This window comes from Colletotrichum chrysophilum (assembly GCF_026319265.1).
Source record: "Colletotrichum chrysophilum strain AFK26 chromosome Unknown scaffold_120, whole genome shotgun sequence".
Classification (NCBI taxonomy): domain Eukaryota; kingdom Fungi; phylum Ascomycota; class Sordariomycetes; order Glomerellales; family Glomerellaceae; genus Colletotrichum; species Colletotrichum chrysophilum.
In genome coordinates this window covers 100920-118626 of record NW_026517407.1, presented here as the reverse complement: position 1 = coordinate 118626, position 17707 = coordinate 100920, and the positions used below count along the sequence as shown (strand labels likewise).

At 57.3% G+C, this 17707-nt stretch overlaps 5 protein-coding genes and 1 non-coding gene across 6 annotated transcripts; 3 read left to right on the top strand and 3 right to left on the bottom strand.

The window, feature by feature from the left end:
- Positions 1-7755: 7755 nt before the first annotated feature.
- COL26b_010779 (uncharacterized protein) lies at positions 7756-9538 on the bottom strand (the record flags this gene model as incomplete). Its single annotated transcript, XM_053183465.1, has 2 exons — positions 7756-8744; positions 8854-9538. The coding sequence occupies 2 exons, from the start codon at positions 9536-9538 to the stop codon at positions 7756-7758; spliced, it is 1674 nt and encodes a 557-aa protein (XP_053032616.1).
- A 1036-nt stretch (positions 9539-10574) lies between these two features.
- Positions 10575-11903, top strand: COL26b_010778 (uncharacterized protein; the record flags this gene model as incomplete). The annotated part of the gene is made up of 1 exon (XM_053183464.1): positions 10575-11903. The coding sequence occupies one exon, from the start codon at positions 10575-10577 to the stop codon at positions 11901-11903; it is 1329 nt and encodes a 442-aa protein (XP_053032615.1).
- A 218-nt stretch (positions 11904-12121) lies between these two features.
- On the bottom strand, positions 12122-12220 carry COL26b_010777. Its single transcript has one exon. It is a non-coding gene; the product is annotated as a tRNA-Leu (tRNA).
- Positions 12221-13200: 980 nt separating this feature from the next.
- On the top strand, positions 13201-14855 carry COL26b_010776 (uncharacterized protein; the record flags this gene model as incomplete). Its single annotated transcript, XM_053183463.1, has 2 exons — positions 13201-14635; positions 14695-14855. The coding sequence occupies 2 exons, from the start codon at positions 13201-13203 to the stop codon at positions 14853-14855; spliced, it is 1596 nt and encodes a 531-aa protein (XP_053032614.1).
- A 1095-nt stretch (positions 14856-15950) lies between these two features.
- Positions 15951-16706, bottom strand: COL26b_010775 (uncharacterized protein; the record flags this gene model as incomplete). Its single annotated transcript, XM_053183462.1, has 1 exon — positions 15951-16706. The coding sequence occupies one exon, from the start codon at positions 16704-16706 to the stop codon at positions 15951-15953; it is 756 nt and encodes a 251-aa protein (XP_053032613.1).
- A 341-nt stretch (positions 16707-17047) lies between these two features.
- On the top strand, positions 17048-17502 carry COL26b_010774 (uncharacterized protein; the record flags this gene model as incomplete). Its single annotated transcript, XM_053183461.1, is given in 2 exon segments — positions 17048-17450; positions 17465-17502. 2 exon segments carry the CDS (start codon positions 17048-17050, stop codon positions 17500-17502), a joined length of 441 nt encoding a protein of 146 aa, XP_053032612.1.
- Between the last annotated feature and the right edge of the window lie 205 nt (positions 17503-17707).

Sequence of the window (17707 nt, the reverse complement as noted above, 5' to 3'; positions counted from 1 at the left end):
GACCTGGACCTTGACCCTACGTCCGTCTCCTTCCGTGGCTTCCGTTTTGCGTAAAGACATTTTCGCCGAGTCGCATAACGATGGACGACTGAGCGCGGAAGCATCTTGATGAATATCGGCTGGCCCTGACTAACCGAGGGCATCATGAGTCTCTGGTGCAACAATAAATGCATCTGATATTGTGTCTTGTAGATGGACGCGGGATGAAGAAAATTCGAGACCAGAGTCTACTTTTCGCGTCTAAGGTACCTACCTCATGAGAGGATAGTGAGGTGAGGTCCTTCCTCGCCTCCCTGCCTCGTGCCTGGCGTTCCTGAGGCTTCCATGTCTGATATTGAAAGAAGGAAGGAGCTGACCACCTCCCTGGGAAAAGGAGCAGGAGCATCGCAAGGCGCCATTGCCGTTGCCGGATGTTTGACGGGAGGTGAGTTGAGGAAGTCACGGCTGAAGGAAGCCACGGCCTACGCCTGCCTGCCTCACATCTTCCCTTCCCTGCCAAATAAGGAATGTGGAAGGAAGGAATTCGCTGTCTCTGCCTTCCCTGTGGTGTTGCACTTGCAGTCACACTTCTTTGCAAGCGCACCTCATGTCTCTTCTTCTCTCCCTCCATCATGTCTCGCCGCCGTGCTGCAGATTCTCAGGGAGTCACGGAGTCCAAGTGCCATCGGTGACACGCAGAACACAGCCCACAATCGCCCATTCCACCCGCCCGTTGACCACGTTTCCTCCTTGTTCATCCGCATCCCCGTCGCAATCGGCATCGGCACATCTGCCATCTCTGCATCTCGGAGCCCATTCTTCCATTCCAGCACCCAACACCCCAGGTCACGGTATCACGGCGTCGACATATCTACACATTCTTCGCCATCCCACGCTCCCGGCGCCACTTTTAGCCTGCAGCCTTTGGCTCTGGTCGGTACCTGGCTTCGAAGTAGCCCAAGGGATGCCGCACGCCAGACGCACACCAGTACGCTCTCCTCGGCCTCCACACCACACACACACACTCATACACACACACACACACACGACCCTCACACTCTCTCGACATGGCAGGCGCTAGACAAAGGACAATCAATCAACCTCTTACCAATCATCTCTCTGATGTTCCGGCACTGTTTCTGACGAGTTGTCGCGTCTGTCTGCACATCCTTTTTTTGGTCTCTTCGGTTTCTTTCTCCCTTGTCTCCGCCCAGGAGCTCGCGGCGATATCGAGTGCATTTCTCCCTTCCCCGGTCACAACTGAGCCCGGCGTGATGCAAATGATACGGCATCGAAACGGTGCTCGACGGTGACAGTCGACAGACATACGCTAGAGAGCTACATCCTAGCTGCTGGGCTCCGACCAGGTCTGACCCGGCACAGGCACCACACACCACCACCATTGCTGCCAACACCTACACCAACACCGGCGGAACACCAAGTCATCACCGTCACATCTCACTACCGCGATTAACTCCGCCTTCGTCCCGTGACAACCACCACCATCACCATGATGATGTGAGCATCCCCTGTGCCTGGATCCGGCCCAATGCACACTCTACAGCTCTCCCTTGGTCAAGAGGTTGTCGCCGTGCCAAGACCTTCGCCAGAGGACTCTGCTTTGCATTACGGATTTCGGAAGCAAATGTTTGGCTCCTCACCTATCCCAAACGCCAAGGCTTCTTACAGCTCGCAAACTGTCTGTGTATTCGTCGTTTTCGAGTGCTTGAAACTCCGAGTTCCCAGATCGCATTCGCGATTAAGCTAGCGAGGCTCCGGGCCGAGAGAAGGACAAGCGCCACCTAAACACCTTCCTCCCGACCAGTAACTTCGGTCTGCGTTGTCTTTCATCGCCGTCGTGCAACCGTCGACGGCTTCAATTATTACAGCCAGATGTCGATTCCAATGTTTCGGTCCCGGCCTGGGTCTAGCAGGTCTAGGACCGCCACATCATTAGGCTGGCATCCCTCGCTAGCCTTCAAGCCTCAGCTCCAGTCCCGACCTGATCCAGCCGCCCTCGTCACAAGCTTTGCGGTTCTCCCTGGCAATCACTGGCACCGATACTTGGATAAGGACGATTGTAGTAGAAAAAACGATAACGACGGCGATGACGGCAATGAACGACAATGATGGACAATAATAAACGACGTACGGAATATCCGCGTTGGTGGACACTGCCCGGCTAGCAAAACTCTTCTTCAAATCTTCCAACCTTCCTGTTCGTCGCAATACCGCATTTACTCGCACATCCGCTTCTCCTGTCAGACAGTTCCTCAACAAAGTCCCCTAACACCCTACGTGCGCGCATGCTCTCACGTCTCTGTCTACCGTACATGGCACTCGGGTTGAAAACCTGCCGATGGTGCCCCGCCCTTGACCGAACGCGGGGGGCTGGCAGGCAGTCTGCCACTTTCACCCTTGCCCGCGCGCTGGGGGATGGTCGCAGGGACATGATGACAATGTGCTATTGCACACCGTTGTTGGCGCTTGCCGCCCTCTGAAAGGCTAGGATATCCACTGATCTGCAGCGCCGTATCGCAGAATTCCTCCAAGATCAGAGTTCCACTGTTGCGCTGAAGATCACCAGGACCAGATGTCATCATAGGCCAGGGGCATCAACAACCTCACCGCCAGGCTTCCTGGTTCTCGTTAAACATCAAATGGCAGATTGATGCTTACCGGGTTAACCGACGCATGACTACTCCAACGCTGTTCAGTTGTCTTGCGGCAACTGACGTGCATGCGTCGACCGCCTGCCCGTCGTCGCTCAACGCACAGCATTTTGAAGACGTTGCGAAAGACCATGGTAGGTAGACGGTTCAGCTGCGGATGGAGCTACTTCACGATGGCTGGACTACATGTCGCCGACATTAACCGCTCTTCAACTTTCCATGAGCTGTCATATCACACGGCGTTGTCTATTCACAATGGGTTTCCTGCTGCAGGGCGAAAGACCATGTTCTTGGCGCACCGAGGCTGCAATGCGATAATGGCGAGCTGGCCCAACATGAGCACAAAATCTGATTGATCGACGCGTGGCATCTTACGCCGTCGAAAAAGGGACTGCTGCGCTCATCGGAAATGGAGAATTTAAACTCTGCACGGGTGAAACGATGCATCGGAATCCCCGTCCCTGGCTTCGCGTGTCCCATCAGATGCCGGGAATATGCTGGCACTTCGACCGCTTAGCGGCATGCTACTGCTGTCCGTCAGCGAAGAAGAAGAGGGCGCAAACTCATCAGACCGCTGATCAAGACCTAGGGCCAGATCCTTCCATCCCACTACGAATGACAGCGTTTTGGTGCCTTCTTCGCAACGACACGTTCATGGCCTTCAGCATCAAACAAGGTCTTCCCCAGCGGACGTTCGTGGTCCTCATACTGTCTTCCGATGTCCATCGTCATTCAAAGAGTTTTTCATCGCATACCCGCACTTCGCCAGACTTTTCCCAAACCATACACGGAGAGCTCGTCTTGTCATGCTGCGAACGGAAGATGCACAGCAGACCAGGGAGCTTGATCTAGAATTGCCCACAGGACGCGCAGCTTGGCCCGTTTCAGATTGAGTGCAACCACCTGTGGGATTGAGGCGAGGGCACAAGAAGCCATTGTTGCCAACAAACGGGATGCCCTTTTGGGGGACGCGCGTGGGAGGCTGCAGCAATATGCAGGTTACTTGGACTGAAGCGGCGCGGTTGGCGGCACCCGCATACAGCTGCATGGGCCCTGGTCGATTTTCCTGGGATAATCTGCATATCCGTCTTGATTGCGACCCTGTGAATGCAGTTCGGGATGAAGGTTAGCGGTAGACCTTGACTCGGTCGTTCTGCAGATTGGACATTTCACGACTCCCCGCCAAGTCACTGACGATGTGAAAGCCAGCGGCCTTGAAAAAGGCCGACGCGACCACGAAACGGCATACATTCATCAACGCACACAATGTCGCTTGATATGCGATCGAATACCTTCTGAGTCATTCCATGTTGCTCCCTTAGAGGGGTTCTTGAGCCCTGTTCTGAACGCGGCAGGTCGTGGCTCACGGGTACCTTTCTCGGGCCTGAGACACGGCCAGCCACGCTCGTTTTTGTTGCTCATGAGGGTCCCGAGATCTGACTTGAAGTGGTTCAAGTGACGGCGCCCTGATCTCACCGCTACAAGACTGAGACATGATCGAGAATGACACAGCCTCTGGGGTATCCCCAATCGCATAAGCGCCGGCTGGCCAGTCAAGCTTAGAGACAAATTCACGGCCTTGAGCCAACGACAGATTAAATCGAGACCCGTTCGAACATATGTATGAGCAGGCACATATCCGCCTCGGCACCGCACCGCTCGATTCGCTTCCACCAGTTGATGCTCATACAGCAACCACTAATACCATTGAGATCGCCTATTTTTCCTATGCTAATGCGACTACTTTTCCTGTGTACTTGGTGACTTTGATAAGGACGACGACGGGGGACGACGGCGATAGACGATGATAATAGGGAACGAAGACGAAGAACGCAGACGATAGACGACGATGACAGTAACAATAACAGTAGCGACTACAACCGCAACGACCATAGAGAGCACACAGGAAAAGTAGTCGCTCTAGCACGGGAAAAATAGGCGATCTCATACCATTGATGGAGTGAAGCGAAACGATCCGCAACCTGCCAACTTTGCTGGTGGTAGTGTTGCGCCAGATGATGCTACATGGCGGGGGCGACAGCTTGAAGTTGGCCCTAGATCTTATCTGGGGTGGTCCCTGTTGACCGCTGGCTGTGTGAAGCTCCATCAACGGCCATCGTGACGGCACCGTCTCTGTACCTGGCAGCCAACCTCCAGATCTTCCGCGGCTTCCCAAAAGTGAAGCTGCACGATGCAAGGCACGGTGCAGACAGCAACTCCACACCCTTCAAGACTGGATGATTGCAACTGAGGACAAGGGCCCATGGTCCAGCAATACCTAGTGCCCATCGCCTTCACTTCGTTGCACATTGCGCATGGAACGAGGGCACCCCAAGATCTGCTCTGTTCTTGGCGTTGGAGCGTATGTCTGTACTCTCTCTCATTTGATCGCTAACAAACTTTGTCAAATGTTACTCCCGACTCAGCAGACAACGAACTTGAGCGGTGCCAACTGCAAGGCGAGGGAATAACTGTTGGTGTTGACCAATCTTTGCCCCTCATTTCTCGCCGCTTTAACGACACCTCAAAATCTTAGCGTCAGTTGGGACAGCAGACAGACAGCCGGGATTGATGGCTCAACTGACGATGGGCGAAGCTACTCTCCCGTTCACGCTTGGTCAAGGCACCGAGTTCGCTAGCGTTGAGATTTCCACACCATGAGAAGCCATCTGCAGGCAGAGTGACAAGCCACCCGAGGGAACGATAACGACAGCGGTCACCAACGTCCTAGACGTCAAGGCCATCCGACCAGCTTGCGAGCAACTACGATTTGAGCTCTTTGACTTGGTTCCAGTCCTCAGCTAGGCCTATCCCTGAGGCTTTTGTTCTCCAAGCCGGCGGGCCTCGCCCTACGCCCCGTCCTAAACACCTGTCTCTGTCATCGGCGTTCTTCACCGCTCTTTCGACGGGCTTTACCTCGGTGTCATCCAACCTCACCCGCGCAGCCTCCCAGCGAACTATGATTCCCGCTCGCAACACGGATCCCCTGGGACCTGAATCGCAACATTTTTCGAACCACCTACGGCCGAACAGTCTGCGCTACGCACCGTATCCTCTCCGTATCGTTCGTCGGGGCGGAGGGACAGGGAGGTGGGAGCAAGAGCGCATCAAGACGCATGAATAGCGCCATGCATGGCACGCAGTAGCTGCGAGCTTTCTCCGTCGCAGCGCACAGCATAGATGTGCGTGGGCTCGCATCCGAGGGACTAACGTGAACTATCTGATCGCTCCATGGCCTCCTCGCCGCAGTGGGAGCCGCACGCAAACAGGCCTTGTTGGTCGGATTGCCGTTTGTACAAGTCTTCCATCAGGCCATCTCATTCGGCGAGAGGCTCTTCTCCTGGGCGACTCCCTGTCGTGCCATGCAGACAACGCATAGAGGCGGCCGTGGCTGCGCTCGACGCCAATGTTTCGTTCCAACGCAGATGCCAGCAAGGCACTCGTCTGCCAGTGGGAGACGGGCATTTTCTCAGCTGTCGGGCTGACACACCGGATGGCCGACCTGTCGATAACCCAGGCGAAGACACCTCCCCGTTGGCTGAATGGGCCGGCCGAAATAGAGGAGGTCTAGATCGGGACCGAAGGCACTGGCCTGCATCTTTAGAGACGGGCATTTTTGTCAGCCATTTCAAAGGCCCTCAGTCACCTGGACCGGTCCAACGCCGGGCCTAGCTTTCCTGCCGCACCTGTGGCCTGCCTTTCCCGCCGCCCTGCCGGTCGCCATAGACGTACCTCGCCCAAGTCTCACGCCAGCGTTGCTTTTTCTCCGCATGGACTCAGATCTGTTCCTGGGTTATCTGCCCGCTGCCATTGGATGAACGACACGTCCCGGTGCTTTGACTCTGCTGGTGGCATTTGCGGGTGCGATGAGATGGCCGCAGGCGAGTCATTGGCTCGCAACTTTGCGTGTTGGTGCTTGGGCCTGCGAGTATTCACATGTTGTTGCGGCGACGGTGCGGGAGAGGGAGAGGGAGAGTCAAGTGCCGCGACAGGCGGATGACGGATCCCACGACGTTGCAATATCGCTGATGCATTTTCCCATGTGAGGTGCCTGCGCACATGGGAATCGTCCATGGGAGAGGACGGCTCGTCCGTTCGGAACAATACGACGCCGTGACTCATGGGCCTCGTCTGGAAGCATCAGACTCTTCGGCTCAGGAGCTGACACGCGGATTGGACATCCAACCCGAGTCGGGATGCTGAGTCGGGCGGCCGGTTATTGCAACCGGTGGATGCCCCGAGCGTCCACGGCATGTACTCGGTAGAGGCCGCAGACGGGCGACCTGTTTTGCTGGCGCCGGGTGGTCTCTCCCTGTCGAGACTATTTCTTTGAGTTTTGCCAGCCAGGCAGTGAGCGGCAGTTAGCTCGCCGGGCAGCGTTCCCTACAGCTTTGATCAATATACGTAATACGTCTATGAGGACAATAGCAGTAGAGAAAATCAAAGAGGTAGTGATGAGTATGACGATAACGATGAACGACGGCGAAAGCAATAAAAGTAGCGACGACGAATGCAAATACGCGGGAAAGAGTACAACACTGCACGGATAGCCAACTGAAACTGCCCGGCTAGCAAAGACTCACTTTTTCTCGTCTGTGGAAGTACTTAGGTGCTTGCGAGCTTCTTAGGCACATGAGCTGTCACGTCCCGATACGCAGACGGCCGGGCCGCGGAGTGGGAGCACGGCAGGATGCTGTTGAGGAACCTCCGTGGTGGTCCTCCAGCTGCACGGTACAGGTGACGGAGTCGACCGTGTTTGTACAGCGGCAGCAATGGCTAGGCATCTTGTGGTAACCTCGCTGATGGTTCGTCACGGAGATTCGCCGTCAACGTTGACTATTCGTGCTATGATACTCGGGCTGTTTCTACGGCTTCCCGGCAATCAACAAGTCTCATGTGGCGATATGTGATCGATATAGAGGTTTAATTATACCATTATGCATACAATACAGTCTGCCTACTCCGGATTGAAAGCCCGGCTAGAATACCCCGAACGCCGTTCCATACACTATATCTGTCGTCATTGCTCATGAGCTTTAAACGTTTGGACCATTTCCATCTCTTACACACTCCCGCTCATCCGGCGGGCTGGTCACTTCACTTTTTACACATCAAGCATACTCTTCACCTGCTGCGGCTGCCCCGAGACAGAGACGGCCGTGCTGGTGCTGTTACTCCGCTCCCCGGGGTTGAGGGAGTTGAGGGAGACGTTGTCCGACCTGCCGCGGGTCTGGGCGTCGGTGTACGAGGGCGGCGGGCCGTCTTGCATCAGCTCCGACGCGCGGTCCGGCCGGCCCGCCCCGGAGTTGGGGAATAGCAGCTCCGCGGCCGCGTTCATCGTCCGCTCCTGCCGGCGCCGGTCGGACTTGCCGGCGTACGAGGAGAATGTGGAGCCCTTTGCAGCGTCGAAGCCCGGCCGTACCGGGGTCGAGGTGTTGGAGCTGCTGCCGCCCATGTTGCCCATCTCGATCTCGCGCTGCTGCTCCTGCTCCGGCGGCGCGTCGTTGTAGGCCTGCTGCTGCTGCTGCGGCTGCTGCTGGGTGGCGGGGGCGCGGACGCCGCCTACTTCGCGGACGTTGCGGGCGATGCGGTCGCGCATGGACATCTTGCCGACGAGGTGGTCGTCGCGGGTGACGCGCTTCCACCAGGCGGGCTTGGCGACGATGCCGAGGTCGTGGTCGATCTCGGCCTCGCGGACGCGGCGCTGGCGCATGAGCTCCTTGTCCTCGTTGGGCGACCTGAAGCCGTAGACGATCTGGATGCAGAGGATGAGCAGGGCGGGGCCGTAGCCGCCGGCGTAGACGGCGGCGAGGTTCGCCTGGGTGTTGAGCACGGAGTAGTCCCAGCGGAAGGAGACGAGGCCCTGGTAGGCGATGAGGCAGGCGGCGAGGGGGATGATGAGCTTGAAGCGCAGCGGGGTGTAGCGGATGAAGCCGCGGGCTTTGTTGAGGACGCCGCGGTTGCGGGGGTAGTAGTGCAGGATGGAGTGGCGGAGGGAGGCGACGATGGTGAGCCAGCAGATTACGAGGCAGAAGGTTGCGACTTTGAAGCGGACGTCTGTTGCGTTTGGCTCGGCGCGGGCGGCGGTTTGGTCTGGCGAGCGCTGCTTTTCGATCTCGCCCCAGTTGCGGGGGATGATGAGGAAGAAGTTCTGAGGGTTGTTAGTTTAGGGAAGCTTGGGAGTATGCGGAGGGGGAGGAACTTGCCAGCCATAGCCAGAGGTAGTACCACAACGGCAGCCAGAACTCAAACTTGTCTCGCTTGTCACCCTCGCGGAGGATGAACGGGTCCGGGTCGATGTACTGCCTCTCGCTCCAGCTGCCCCAGTGGCGGACGGCCTCCCACACGAGGGCCATGGTGAACTGCTGCAGGAGGTACCAGAAGAAGCTGTTGATGATGATGGGCAGGCCGACGACCCAGAAGCGGTCGACGTCGATGGTCATGAACAGGCTGATGAAGGCGGCGACGCAGACGAGGATGGCGTAGTACCATTGCCAGCGCTTGCCGACAGGGTAGAAGCGCTTCGTCGTCGGCAAGTACTGGCGGCCGTGCTTCTTGAGGCAGGCGAGGATGAGCATGAGGGCGACGGCGTAGACGACGCCGATGGCGACGCCGGCCTTTGCGCGGGGCCCGATGGAGCGGATGGGGTCGTAGCACCATGTGGAGTTGACGAAGGAGCCGTTGGGGAGGAGGGCGACGGGGGTGTAGGGCTGCTGGGTGAGGAAGCAGTTTGAGCCGTTGGAGAGCGTGTTGTTGGAGTAGAGGGTGTAGTTCCAGAAGTCGAGGACGGTGCGGTTGAAGTGGACGCCGCCGAGGACTGTGTCGGAGGCGTTTGCGCCGTCGGGGAGGGGGAGGAGGTCGCGGAGGGAGAGCGGGAGGAGATGCATTTTGGACGGTTCGGAGGAGGTTGTCGTCGTTTCGGGGTCTTCGGAGGGTTCGGATGAGGCGTTCGTTTCGGGCGACGGTGCGCGAAGGTGATCCGTGGGGATTGAAGGGCCGTCGGGGGCAGAGGAGATGGTTGAGAGATTATGACATTGCTGGCGGATTGGGAGCGATTGAAGCGGACGACGACGACGACGGCGAGAGAGGAAGAAGGTTGGAGGTCGAGAGATGTTGGATGACGAGGTGGTGGTGGTGGTGGTGGTGGAATTATGATTATTAGGTACTAAAGAGGATGGATGACAAGGTATATGGAAGCTTCGGAAAGACGGCGTAGTAGCGAAACTCTTTAGCGGCGTATCCAATGTTTTTTTTCCCCCTCGACTAATCGCGCGAGTGCGTAGTCAGCGAGAATTCGCCGGTGCCAATCCCATTCGCAGCTTTCGAGTCCGTCGTCCAGTCCGGAGGAGGGAATGCGCTGATGATCAACAAGGTCGAGTGAGAGTGGACGCGGGTGACGGCCCCATGCGGAATGGGCGGATGGGCAGCTTGCCTTTTTTCTTTTGCGTCAAATTGTGGAGATGCCGAAGGTCCGGGAGGAAAACACAGAGAATCAAAGACCGGGGGGAGGAGAGAAGAGTGACAAACAATGAGGCGGGTTGGCGGGCTGGGATGGGACCCCGGGAATATCGCGCAGTTTGATCTCATTCCTCATTTGCTGACTGTTTTATGTTGGTTTTAGTGCCGCTTGGCGTCATGGGCGCTGCGGAGACCGTGCGCTTAGGTTGGTGGGTGGCTGGCACGCGAGCCACAATTGGAACAATTCACTAGCCACATCTCGTCAGCCATGATCTCTTATGTCAGCGGAGCTTGACGGTACGTACCCATTGCATCAAGCAGAGGGAGACAGGACACTTGGAGCTTGGTTTCCCTCCAGAGCTTCCACCAGCTCAAGCTCACAGCGGTGCAACACCACCACCTCCCTCGACGAAACACCACCCATTGCGCCTACAACACACGGCCAATGGCTCCAATCCGCCCATCATGACCACCCAAGACGAACAGGAACCCTCCTACATCGACTACGAGACCTTCCTCTCCCCCGACTTCAACCCCGCCTCCTTCGCAAACACCCTCGTCCTCGCGACCAATAACCCCAACGATGCGCCCCTCGACCTCTCCACCCCGCTCTCCCGCGTCCTCTTCGATACCCAGGAGATCGACTCCCACATCGACGTGCTGACCACAAAGTCCGCCGCCCCGCTGCTGCAGTACACCGACGAGCAGAACGCCGCCAGCAAGCGCATCATCGGCGAACTCGACGCCCAGATCAAGAGCCTGAACGACAGCTACCGCCAGCTCGAGAAGGAGGTCATCGACAAGCACGCCGAGGCCGAGGAGGTGCGCCAGGTCGCCACCCGCCTCTGGGAGACCCTGAAGCTCGGCCGCTCCGTGGGACGCTGTCTCCAGCTCGGCAGGCAGCTCGAGGTCCAGCACGCCGAGATTGCGAGTGGCAGTGTAAGCGCTGCGGCTGCTGCGGCCGGGAAGAAGGAGGACCACAGGGCGCTGGTGCGCTGCTCGCACACGCTACTCTCTCTGAGGGAGGTGCTGGATCGGTCGGCGCCCGGGGAGGAGGGCTACGGGCTGGGCAAGGTGGACGCGATCCGCACCCTGCGAGAAGGCGTCATCGCACCGATTGAGCGGTCCGTCAGGGAGACGGCGGAGAAGATCATCCGCGACTTTGCGGTCCCCAAGTCGGCCACCTTCGCGCAGGGCGAGGAGACCAAGGCGCGGACCGTCTCGGCCATGGTCACGCTGTTCCTGCTGTCACCGCAGCCCGCGATGAAGGGCGAGCGGTGGACGCCGACGCTGCTGCTGCAGGCGCTTGAGGTGTACTTCCGCTCGGCGCTGCAGTCGTCCATCGCGTCGCTGTCGCGGGCGCTGGGCCAGCTGCCGTCGCTGGACCGGACGCTGGCGGAGATCTCGGCGCGGTGCCAGAACATTGTCGCGCTGGAGGTCGTGCTCGAGTCGACGAAGCTGCCGACGCATCCGCTGGTCACGACGCCGCAGAAGCAGACGAATATGCTGCAGCCGCTGTTGGCGTATCTCGAGACAGGCAGCCTGGCGAGCTACTTTTGGAGGACGATGGCTGGCAGCCTGGGTACGCGGGTGCAGGAGATTGTGAACCGGGGAGGCGTGTCGGCGAGGACGCTGAGGACGAACCGGGCGAGCGTCGGGGAGGCTGTGAGGGAATGCGTTGTCAGGGGGTGCGAGATGCCGAGCGCGCTGAAGGGGAAGGGGAGGGGCGAGGGCAATTGGGAGAGGGAGGTTGCTGTCATGGTTGGCAGCGTTGTGAACAACCTTGGGAGGTGAGAAACATGTCTCTGGAGTTGGGTCTTTATGATGATGAAATGCTACGAATGCATAAGCGGTCACAAGGAAAAGTTTGCATGTTTCGCAACGGCTCAGGTCTGGTTACAGTGAAGGGTCGCAGTTCAACCACTCTCAATCCGCATCATCGACTTTTCACCATCATTGGAGCGCAAAAAGGTGTTTGTCGCATTTATGAAGAAAGGCAAAAAGGATATCATTGAAAGGGACGAGACTCGAACTCGCGCGGGTTGCCCCACCAGGAAACAGATGTTAAGCTGACCTTAACCTGGCGCCATAACCAACTCGGCCACCCTTCCAGAAGACGTTGAAGAACCCCCACGTGGGCGGGCTCATGCAGCGCTGGCGCCGTCGACGAAACCCGCGATGTCCACTTCCAGCTCCAATTTTGTGGGTTTTCTGTGGCTCTGTGTAACATTTGCAACTGTCAAAGACTCTTCCTCGGAATCGAAGCAGTGCGAGGGACATCGGGACACGGGACGTTCTTAACAACAGGTAGAGAGCGCCATGGGAACGATTTATCTCCTGAACGCCAAGTTGTGATGGAGTTTCAACATTGTCGATGTCTTGAACGCACATCACCGGACAACCAAGTCCGTCCTCTCCGTCTTGTCGTTGAGACGAACACAAGCCCCGAGTCAGGGGAAACCACTTTTCCCCCAGCCCACCGACTCGTTCTCGCAAACTCAACTGCCGCTGCACGAACGGCAGTCAGAGTAAACCCTCCATCCCCCACGTTGTCCGTGCCCCTCCCTTTGCTTCCTATTGACTGGCACTGCCGAAACCACGGCGCTGTTAGGTTGCCTCGGCCGAACCATGATCTCCCTTCCCGTGGGCAGCAACTCGTACCGGCGGGCGGTAGAGAGGGAGGAGGTCCCCGTTGAAAATTGTATTCCAACTCTATGCAATCATGCTCTGGCGTTGCTTCCTGTAAAGTCCTTGGCGCCGCCCTAGGTGCGACGCCCTAATGCCGAGAACGAATGCGAGGGCAACGTAAAGACGACGACGACGACGGTCAACTCTCTACACATCTGTCTACTAATCAACCTGCTGACAAAATACATGGTATCCTATGGCTGGAATATGGACTTGAAAAGGCCCTAAATCGCGTAACCGTCGCATCAAACCGGGGCGACGGGGCCAACCCCTTGACGATCGTCCTCGAACCTACCCACATCGTGAAGGCCTCATCGCAGGATAAAACCCCCAAGCCACGCACCTCGATATCTCAGAAATTCCCAGTACCAAAGGACACACCAGCACCCAACAGCCGCCTGCAATGGCGCTCCTCTCCCTCACAGCCCTGGCCTACGCCATCCCCTTCACCCTCCTCTACTACGCCCTCTCCCGCTACCTCGCCCACCGCCGCCTCCTCCGCTTCGCCAAAGCCCACAACGCAACCTTCCCAAAACACATCCCCTCCCGCCTCCCCTTCGGCATCCAGTACGTCTGGCGCACCATCACCACCGCCCGCCGCGGCGGCGACATCCTCGACGACATCGTCGAAAAGTCCTACGCCGCCAACGGCGCCACCTTCACGCAGCCGGGCTTCTTCGGCCCGCGCGAGATGTACACCGTCGACCCGCTCAACATCCAAGCCCTCCTCGCGACAAAGTTCCAGGATTTTGATCTGGGCGAGCGGCGCATCGCGCAGTTCAGCCCGCTGCTGGGGCGCAGCATTTTTACGGCCGACGGCCCGTTCTGGGAGCACTCGCGCGCGCTGTTCCGGCCGCAGTTCTCGCGCGAGAATATCAATGATTTAGGCAAGACGGAGGACGCGGTCAAGGCGCTGTTCGCGGCGCTGCCGATGGTGGGCAAGCCAGGCGATGGGTCTGTGACGGTGGACATCATGCCGCTGCTGTTCCGCTTCACGCTCGACACGGCGACGGGGTTCCTCTTCGGCGAGAGCGTGGACAGCCAGACGGCGGCCGCGACAGGGCGGGTGGCGAGCACGAGCGCCGCGGCGGCAATGGCGGCGGACCTGCAACGCACCGGCGGAAAGGATGATATGAGCTTCGCGGAGGCGTTTCATGAAGCGCAGATGTGGATCACGATGCGCGTGCGATTGCAGGGCCTGTACTGGCTCGCGCCGAGCGGCACGGGGAAGCGCGCGGCGGGGTACATGCGGCGGTACGTCGACCACTACGTCAAGCTCGCGCTTTCCGCGGCGAAGCCGAGTAGGGAGAAGTACTCGCTGCTGGACACGCTGGCGGAGGCGACGCGGGATGAGAACGAGCTAAGGGACCAGATTCTGGGGATCCTGCTGGCGGGGCGGGATACCACGGCGACGCTGCTGTCGTGGGTGCTGCTGCTGCTGGCGCAGCACCCGGCCGTGTTCGAGAAGCTGCGCGGGGAGATACTGAAGGAGTTTGGGGAGTACAGCGAGGACGCGGAGGGGATCGACTTTGGCGCGCTGAAGGGCGCGCAGTATCTGCAGTTCGTGCTGAGGGAGACGCTGCGGGTGTATAATGCGGTGCCGCTGAACCTGCGGATCGCGGCGCGGGACACGGTGCTGCCGCGCGGGGGCGGGCCGGACGGGAGCCAGCCGGTGGTGGTGCGGAAGGGGCAGACGGTGAATTTCTCGCCGTACGTGCTGCACCGGCGGGCGGACGTGTGGGCGGAGCCGTTGGCGTTCCGGCCGGAGCGGTGGGAGGGGACGAGGCTGGATTGGAATTATGTGCCGTTCAGCGGCGGGCCGAGGATTTGTCTTGGACGTGAGTTGGAGGAGTTCCTATGGTGTGATGTGTGTGGTTTGCTAACGTGTTGATGACAGAACAGTTTGCCCTTACCGAGGCTGGCTTCCTGATTGTTAGGTTGTTGCAGCGGTTCAAGGCCATGGAGTGGGTTGGGCCGGTGGGCAAGCCGCGGAAGGATATCCATTTCACGATGGCGCCGAAGGATGGGGTTCCGGTCAGGTTGGTGTATGCGGATTGATGGGCGAACTTGTAGATGATGGTTGTTGAGGTTTGGGTAATTCAGGTTCTGGAATACGGATCTTGGTTTGGAGTTTGTGATACAATAGAAACGTTTCGTAGAGGTACGAGTTACGCTTAACCCATGTTCCAGCTACGTCTTGGCCATCAATTTCCCCTCCCTTATCGACACCACAGTCAGAAGACTTCAGCTTGTCCGAAACATCTCCAAATCTTTCTCGCCCCTGCCACGCAGAACGCCGTTTCCAATCTTCCAACAATCACTCCAGCACACACAGCCCAAAAGTCATGGACGAGCTTGCGCGCAACCTGTCCGCGGCCCTCGCCGACGCCAACTTCAGAATCGCAGTTTCCAGGTTCATAACGGGTATGTGCACCAATCTGCCGAGTGACGATCGGCACGGCATTTGTTGCAGGGGGGTTAGCCTTTCACCATTGTCAGTTATTCATGGTGTGAGTGTTTGCATGTGCCGTGCAGAACCAGCTGCGGCGTTTGTTGCGGATCGATGCTGCGGCAGAACATGTTACCTTGTTTGAGGTCTCTTGCGTCTCTATGCGCATCCCCGCGGCACCATTTTGATGGATCAGGAGTTTGAGGGTGGAAATGTGTTATTGAGATTGGAGTTTCCTCGATGAGAGTGCAAGGGAGGGTCTGATCCTGCTTAGAAGCTAAGCTGAATGTACCATATCTAGTAGTCTCGTTCGATTTTAAAGCATTAGTGAATGAGTGAAGTTGAAGGTTAAGAGATTGCATAGATTTCTTGTTTCTCCGCAGTATGTCTCCTGTACTTCATTGATTACCAAATATTCTTCAATCGAGGACGATGGCAAGTAGATCGGCAGAAGTACAGATGATGATACCTAAGGTACACAAGCGGCGATGACGATGATAATAATGATCATAACGACGACGGCAGTAATGGGGAAGAGCAGGTATATAATCACAGGAGAACTTGTTGCGCCGTAACATTGAGACTATTTGTTACAGTTCAGCAATATCCATGACGGCAAGTCGAGGACAGCGTATGTAGACAGTAGACGTGCTGCTGGTGTTGAGCCTTTCCGGAGTTGTCCAGTCACAATGACCAATCCCCTATCAATGGAACCAGGCAGGGCGGTCCCACCAGGGAACCGTTTTTGGTCTCGCAAAGCGTGCATACTCCTTGTCCCACTGACCTTTGGACATCCGATCCCAAAACGTCAGCACGTGTCTGCAGTCAACCGGCATCCACTCCTTGTCCTCTCGAATCTCGCCATCCTCCATCTCCTCAGCGTTAATAACCACGCCGTTGACGTCGTCGTCTTCGAAACACCTGATGGCCTTGACAAACGCCACAGGCACCTCGCCCTCGCCCTCCGCAGCCATCGCCGTCTTGTGTTTCTGAAACGACTCGAGGCACTCGTCGTCGACGTAGAGCAGATACTTGAGCATGGTCGGGTCGCGAGGCCCCTGGACTCGCTCGCCATCGTCGTTGAAAAACTGTGCCCGCGCGAACTTACGTCGCATCCTGTCAACCGACGCATACTGGGGCGGTAACTTCATTTTGATAAGATACGGCAGTAACAAGTCGGTCTTCTCGTCTGGCTCGAGCGCCCATGTGACGGCCATGCCATCCCTAATGTTGTTCACATAGCGGTCCCAGAGGGGCTTGTCATTGTCGTCGAGTCCTGTGTGGGCGATGAAGAAGCCGAAGAGATGGGGAAGAGGCTGCTGTGGATTGGATCGAGTTTCTCGTAGAGCTGCTTCAAAGGGGGGCGCCGATTCGAGTGGCGCCTCGCTGACGAGGCTGTTGATGAGGTTGGTGTCGTTGGTGACGCGGCGGGGCAGCATCAAGGTTGCGAGCACGTCCATGTTTGCGTCTGTGTTGGGAAATGTGATGATATCGATGATGAGGAGGCTCAAGCCCGCGTCTCAACGAGGCCAATAACTCTTGATATGGCGACCACCTCTTTCTCCGAACGAAGCCATATTGAACCTTGCAAAACATCAACGTTTTTCCTGGATTTCATCAGGGTTCTGTGTGCTCAATCTGGAGTTTTATTTCGCCGCGTGACCCTCTTTATACAAACCATCGCCCGCCTTTTCAAAAACCCTGCAAGAGAGCTCATTCTATCAAGGCTATTCTCATCCACTGCCATCCATGCCTTCGGAACCTCTCGACAAGGCAGTCAAACACACACACAGACCACAAAATGACGATCACAACACCAAGCAATAACGGGCAACTCGCCCGCTGGGTCAACAGAAAAGGAGATCTATGTTTCGAAGTAGCCTTCTTCGCGGCTGCCGCATTCGTCTTCGTCGCCTTGGGCGCCGTGATTGTCGCCCTCAGCTTGGTCGTCGGAGGCCTGCTCGTCGCGGGCGTCATATTGTTCGGCGCTGCGGATACGATGAGCGAGAAGGTCAACAAGGTCGCCTCACCAGAACAGAGTCAGGCACAGGCAAAAGAGATGATGAAGCAGAAAGATACCATAAAGCAGGAAGGTGCCACGAAGCAGGGTGAAGCTCGCAAGAAGGACGACGACACTCAGAATAAAGACGGCCCTGAGAAGAACAGATTGAAGAAGAAGCAGCAGCAGATGGCACAGCTGAACCGTACCTGGATACAGGAACTGGATACGAGGGCTATGTCAGAATATACGAATAAAGTGCAAGAGGTGGAGCGGATAATGGACTGTACAGAACGGAAGAGCAACATTGACAAAGGTAGAACTTAAGGTGCCTCGCCATTAGACACTTATGTTCGGTCATTGGCAAAACGATCGAATCCCAGTTGGTGAAGGCCTTGATGCCAAACCAGTTACAGTATTGCGCCGAAAGCAAAATCCTTGAGATAGGCTCGATGGACTGCC